A 6,526-nucleotide genomic window follows, 5' to 3' on the forward strand; every position below is an offset into this window, starting at 1 on the left:
GGGCGGCGCGGGGCGGCGGGGCCGGTTCTGTCAGGCGCGGCCGGGGCAGCCCCACGGGGGCCTCGCTCCGCTGCCCTGTCGCCATGGCGACGGGAGGGGCGCCCGCGCGCGGCGGCGGGAGCTCGGGTAGCGCGGCGGGGCTGGCGCGTTAGTGAGGGGTCCCGAGGGCCGGCGGGGTGCGTGACCTGGCGGGGCTGTCGGGATGAACTGAGGGCCGGAGGTGTGTCGACAGCCAGCGGGGCTGTCGGGATAGGAACGAGGTTCCCAGTTGCTATCTGTGTGCATGGCCTGGCAGGGCTGCCACAATAGGGGTAGAGTCCCCAAGGCCTGCCCCGTCAGGACTATCACGATAAGAGTAGCGTTGTCATACCAGGAGTATGGGCCCCGGGACCAATCCTGGCAGGACTGCTGTGACAGGGGTAGGGTCTCCGAGACCAGCCCTAGCAGGGCTGTCATGATACGCGTGGGGTCCCTGTGCACCCAGGAGTGGCCCTGTCCCACGCGTCACTGTTCCCCACAGGCCTCAGGTCCCTGCCGGATCGCTGCTGGATTCCTGGCGGCTCCCTGCGGGGGTCCCTGTGCCTGGCAGGGCCAGCATGGAGGCGATGGAGGCGGATGGAGCGCTCAGCCCTGGGGCGTTGGAGCGGGAGCTGCAGGCAGCGGTGGCAGCCGACGAGAGGCAGGCGAGGGAGAACGAGGCCAAGCTGCGGGCCCTGCGCCAGCGCGTCCCATCCTACGAGGAGTTCAGGTCCATCGGGGGACCCCCGGGACGTGGGAGCGTATCTGGGTGCTCCTCTACCCCAAAGGGCGGCAGCGGCAGCAGAGCTTTGCTCGGTGCTGGGCACTCCTGCTGCGGGGCTGACCCAGCCTCACGTGTGGGTTGTGGAGCTCCAGTTTTGGGACCTCTCAAGAGACAAGGTCACCCAGCGGGTTTTGAGCTCAAACCTTGCTCTGAGAGAGGATTGAGCCAATTGCCTGCGCTTTCTGCTCCAAGTGACCGCCAGCGTGGCTTGACAGGGCAGCAAAACTGGCTTCAGGATTCCCAAAAAGGCCATGGTCCCACGCTATACAGCGCCAATGGGAGAGAAACTCAGCCTTGTTTTAAGATTTGCCCCACAAAATTATCAGGTTGATGTGTGTGGGCTGAGATCTCAGCTGTTCCTGCCTGGAACAGCCAGCGCCAGGGCAGGTCCTCATGGTGGCCAAGCTGTGGGCCAGCTGTGCCCTTTCTGGTAGTGCTCTCCCCCATTCCCGGGAGCAGCACCCACCCTCCAAGCCATGCCAGCCCATCCTGCCCTCCCTTTCCTCTCTGCACACCCCATGCCATGGTGGTGGTGGTGGTGCAGAAGAAGAGGGTGATGTGTGTCCCCATGCACCCTGCCCAGCATGTTCGTGCTGCTTTGTCCAGCAGGGTTTGTCAGCAGTTTTTTGGCCTGGGACACGGACTCCCCACAGAGGCAGCACAGGGCACTCCCAACACCCACCAAGCTCCTGGTTCCACCTAAAGGTCCATGGGGAAGTCCCTCTCCCTTGGCATCCACAGATGGATCTGTAGGTGGATTCAGGACTTTCACCACCCCTTGGTAGACTTACATGGGACTAGATCAAATTCCATGCACGGCTTCATCTCTGCCTGCATTCAGTCATGCCATCTGATGCTTGAAAGGCAGGAAAACACTTTAAAATGGCTTTTTCTCCCCCAGCCTTCTTGCTGGTCCCTATGAAAGGATTCCTGGGTGATTTTAAGCTGTTTTATCAGTGCATTGGTAACAGCAGAGATAATCTGAGGGAGGTAACAGAGCAGCTTCTCTCTGTGGGTGCAGCATCTTCTCTCCTGTAGCCCACGCTAGCATAGAAGCAGAGAGCTGGACCCCTTCAAAGATCTCCTGCCCATCACTGAGAGGACTAACTACAGGGATTCATCCCACAGGATGAGAGGAACCATGTCAGCCGCTGAGTCCAGGCTGCTGTAGTTAGTCGCAGATGTCAGTGTAATAAGATGCTGAATTCAGATGAATCCACAAAAATGTGCCTGCCCAGCACACTGCGGCTATGAAGCAGTCCCCAGGAGCTGTAAGAATTCAGGGTCTGGATGCAGTGCTCTGGCGGGGTCTCACCAGAGCAGAGCAGAGGGGGAGAATCACCTCCCTTGACCTGCTGACTGTGGGGGCTTTTATGGAGCCAGGGATACAGTTGGTCTTCTGGGCTGTGAGCACACATTGCTGACTTATGTCCAATTTTTCATTCACCAGTATCCTCAAGTCCTTCTCTCCAGGGCTCTCAATCCCTTCATCCTCGAGTCTGCATTGATATTGAGGATGGCCCCAACCCAGGTGCAGGACCTTGCACTTGGCCTTGGTGAAGTTCATGAGGTTCACATGGGCCTGCTGATGCAGCCTGTCCATCCTCTGGATGATACATACGTCCTAAATATAGAAATTGCCTCAGAGAAGAAGCTCAAAGCCTCCAAGTGTTTGTTCTTGCTAAGTGTCCCATCCCTTTCTTGTTGCCCACAGGGACATCGTGCTGGCATCACACCTGAAGCCCCTGGAGAAAAAGGACAAGGTGGGTAAGAGGAGGAACGTGTTGTGGAATCCCTGTGCCACCCACACCAAGGCCCCACAGGCGAGCAATGTGGAAATCCCCCAGGTGAGGGAGACACCTTCCGGGACTTTATCGGCATCTAAAAACTACTCCAGAATAATTGGAACATAATTTTAAAATGCGAGAGTTGGTCAGAAATATCTCTACATGTGAGCAAGCCCTCAAAGTCCCCAGGAACATTGGTGTTTATTTAGATAATCACAGGATTCAGTCTCGGGCCTCTACTTTGCATCTGGTAAGAGCTTGCATCAGCTGCTTCAAGAACTGCCTGCTTCAACCCTGTGGGAATCTCAGGACCAGCTGCACAGCGTCGGACCTGAGCTCCCAGTATCCTGCCTCTGATGGTGGGCAGTAACAGATTCTTGGGGAAGAGTGCCCTCCCTTGACTGCACTCTTCCAGCTGGCTGCAGTTTGGAGACCGAGCGCCAGGGTTGTGCATCTGGATTATCACATTTAATAGCCACAGATCACAGAACTAATGTGAACGTAGCCAGTTCTTTTTCACCCTGTGGTTTAATTATGCATGATGTGGAAAAGCACTGTTTTGTTTTAAACCTGCTGCCTGCTGAGTTCACTGGATGCTTCTGAGTCCTTCAGTTGGGGGCGACTAACTAAACATTTTCTACCCAGGTCATTTGTGATGTAAGTGACATCTGTCCTGCCCCCTCCAGTGGACTCTGTCCAGGCTGGAGAGTCCTGGTCACTGGATGCGTAGCCAGGGATGTTTCCAATTGATGTTTCCCATGGATTTTTTTGACACCAAATTTCATTTGCCTGTTTATTATGAGATCTTTTTGCAACCTTCTAGGCAGCTTTGTGTTTTCTTGGACTGAGCAGTGATCTCCCCAGAGCAAATTCTGTTCCTAATCCCATTAGTGCTTGGGCTCTGATCTCCAGGGCTTCTCCATTTTGTGTTTAGACACAGCCTGATGTTGCTGTGCCTTGTTCTCGCTGTCTGTATAAAAGCCTAAACATGTTAATCCTCCTTCAGTCTGTGCATCAGTTAAATCAGCAGCAATGAGTTCAGCAGTTCAATTACATATTGTATAAACCAGGATTTCCTTTTATCTGGAGATGCCACATTGAGCTTGGCTCTCTTAGAGCATGCTCTCTGCCACAGACCAATACGAGTGCATTATGTCACAAGACGGTGTGTTAGGGCCATCTGCATATTTTCTGGGGTTTACTCTCATACCTTTTATCTCCTCACTCCTTTGATTTGCCTCACAGTGCTTGAGATGGAGCAGAGGTTTTCAGTGAACTCCCTGGATCTCCAGGGGATCCCTTCCCAGGCAGTAATGGTGGAACCAGACTGGGCAGCATGTCTGGTCCTGGTTGGGGCTGGGGTTATTCCACTACTGGTCCGTGTTCATCCATGCCAGGTTTCACGTCTCATCCCTTCTTCCCTTATTTTCCTCTGAAGTTCTCTGGTTTCTATGGGGCTTGAGGAACCTGGTATTTCTTTGTCTTTATGTTTTGCCACCTCACAAGCTTCATGCAGCCCTTTGTGCTATCAAAGCCTGTATTAAAAACATCTCTGCCATCCATGGGGGGGGGCAGGGGGGAGCATGCGGGGGCAGGGGATAAAAGTCTTCAAATGGGAACAAACCAAAAGGAACTGGGTATCTTTTTTTTCCTTCAGGAACTGGATCAACTGCCTGGAACCTCTGCCGAATTTTACAGAGACTGGCGCAGATGCTTAAAAAGCAGGAAAGAAAAATACCAGTTTTTGCTTGAACTCGGAGGAAAGGCCTTGGGCAGAATCTTTCAGGCTGACTTGGGCTTTGGCCTCCTGGGTGAATTCCTTATGGTGCTGGCAGAGAACGTCTGTCATGAAGACAGAGATGCCATCCTTCAGATCTTAGAGAGCCTTTCGGGCACCAAGCGCTTCGGGTTAAACGTGGATCTTCTGAGCGAGTCAGAGAAGGAAAGCAGCAGGGATTTGTTTAGGAAGCTGTGGAGCATGACCAGGAATGACTGGACTGCTGGCCATCCCAGCAGCCCAGCTGGCTGTGAACCGGAGAGGGAAGCCCACCTCACGGACACCAGCTTGCAGAAGGAAGCTGAGCAGGAAAGGATGGTGATGGATCTGATGAAACATTACCAGGCCAACTGAAGGAGCAGAAGTACCCGGGTCGTGCAGAAACAGAGTGCAAAAGAGGCTCAGAGCTTGACTTTGGCATCACTGTGCAGGACAGATAAATTGGATACATTTCTCTGTACCTGGGACCACCCAGAGTTACAGTTTTGCACAAATAAAGGTTAATTACCGAGAGGACTGTGTTGTGAGAATCTCTTAGATGAGAGCAACTGAGGGAAAGAAAAAAATTGGCTGCTAGTTTTGAAGGACAAAACCAAACCTCACATAGTCCCTTCCCTTTTTCATCTCTGTCCATTGTCACTCAGAGGGTTTAGGAATCTAATCAATGACGCTTTGTGTTTAACCATGCAGCCACTGAAGGCAGAATGGGCTGATGGGGGTGGAAATGCTGTGCAAGGTGGTGTATCTGGGATTGGTCCAACCAGCTATTTTATTATAGAATCATAGGATCATTTAGGTTGGAAAAGACCTGTGAGATCACCAGGTCTGACCGTTAACCCAGCACAGCCAAGTCCATCACTAAACCGTGTCCCCAAGCACCACGTCTATGTGGTTTTTAAAGACCCGCAGGGATGGTGTCCCCACCACCTCCCTGGGCAGCCGGTTCCGGTGCTTGGCCACCCTTTTGGTGAAGAAATTTTTCCCGACACCCAATCTAAACCTCCCCTGGCACAACCTGAGGCTGCTCCCTCTTGTCCTGTCCCTTGTTACCTGGGAGCAGAGACCGACCCCCCTGCCTGCAGCCCCCTGCCAGGCAGCTGTAGGGAGCGATCAGGTCCCCCCTGAGCCCCCTCCTCTCCGGGCTGAACACCCCCAGCTCCCCCAGCCGCCCCCCATCAGACTGGTGCCCCAGCCCCTTCCCCGGCTCCGTGCCTGTCCCTGGACACATTCCATCCCCTCTACATCCCTCTTGAGGTGAGGGGCCTAAAACTGAACCCAGGATTCGAGGTGTAGCTACACCAGTGCTGAGCACAGGGGGACGATCACTGCCCTGCTCCTGCTGGCCACAGTTTCTGGTATAAGCCGGGACGCTGTTGGCCGCCTTGGCCACCTGGGCACACTGCTGGCTCATGTTCAGCTGGCCATCAGCCAGCACCCCCAGGGCCTTCCCTGCTGGGCAGCTTTCCAGCTGCTCTTCTGCAAGCCTGTGGTGTTGCATAGGTTGTTGTGACCCAGGTGCAGGTACTTCTCCCTGTTGAACCTCATACACTTGGCCTTAGCCCATGGGTCCAGCCTGCCCAGCACCCTCCGCGGAGCCTCCTGACCCCCCGCACATCAACAGTACCCTGCAGCTTGGCATCCTCTGCAAACTCCTATTCCTCCTCAAACCGCAGGGCACAGGTTAAACCTCAGAGATCCTGCCACCTCGTTGTCCTGTGATCTTGGACACTATGTATTTTTCCAAAATTCCACATAAAGTGGAATTTAGAAGGATCTGACAGGCATCAGTCCAACAAAGAGACTCTCCAGAGCTGCCTAATACTGTGTCTAAATTGAGTTGCACTCCTGTTCTGGCTGCAGACCAGAGAGGCCCTCACAGGGCACAGCTCAGCACCTGCCCACCAAGCTCCGTTGCACTTCTGGTCTGGGAGGATCCCGGAGCTGAGCAGCCTGCTGTATGTTACATTGCCCAGACTGCCTTGAAATCAGCTCAGGAACAAATGTCAGGTCCATTTTGTTCCAAAAGCCATCCAGTGGAGCATAAGGTAGAGTGACCCTGGCAGATTATAACCATCCCTCTCCCACCTTCTCTGTAGAAACCACTAGCCACCTAATTGCAGGCTTCAGCTTCATCTCTAAGGTCTGGCACTTGAATGTTGG

At 54.0% G+C, this 6,526-nt stretch overlaps 1 protein-coding gene across 2 annotated transcripts; it reads left to right on the forward strand.

The window, feature by feature from the left end:
- Positions 1 to 69: 69 nt before the first annotated feature.
- On the forward strand, positions 70 to 4,879 carry CCDC103 (coiled-coil domain containing 103). Of its 2 annotated transcripts, XM_056362373.1 has the most exons (4): positions 70 to 220; positions 521 to 748; positions 2,517 to 2,649; positions 4,247 to 4,879. In XM_056362373.1, exons 2-4 carry the CDS (start codon positions 597 to 599, stop codon positions 4,718 to 4,720), a joined length of 759 nt encoding a protein of 252 aa, XP_056218348.1. In that variant the 5' UTR covers positions 70 to 220; positions 521 to 596; the 3' UTR covers positions 4,721 to 4,879. The 2 variants fall into 2 exon arrangements, with proteins under 2 accessions (XP_056218348.1, XP_056218349.1); XM_056362374.1 differs by lacking the exon at positions 70 to 220 and having other exon boundaries at positions 231 to 748; positions 2,517 to 2,565.
- Positions 4,880 to 6,526: the final 1,647 nt, after the last annotated feature.

Source organism: Falco biarmicus, chromosome 17 (genome assembly GCF_023638135.1).
Source record: "Falco biarmicus isolate bFalBia1 chromosome 17, bFalBia1.pri, whole genome shotgun sequence".
Taxonomy (NCBI): Eukaryota; Metazoa; Chordata; class Aves; order Falconiformes; family Falconidae; genus Falco; species Falco biarmicus.

Coding starts and splice junctions, on each gene's coding strand:
- CCDC103 (XM_056362373.1), top strand. CDS start 597: ATGGAGGCGATGGAGGCGGATGGAGCGCTCAGCCCTGGGGCGTTGGAG. Junction 749..2,516: donor CCATCCTACGAGGAGTTCAG/GTCCATCGGGGG, acceptor TGTTGCCCACAG/GGACATCGTGCTGGCATCAC. Junction 2,650..4,246: donor GCAATGTGGAAATCCCCCAG/GTGAGGGAGACA, acceptor TTTTTCCTTCAG/GAACTGGATCAACTGCCTGG.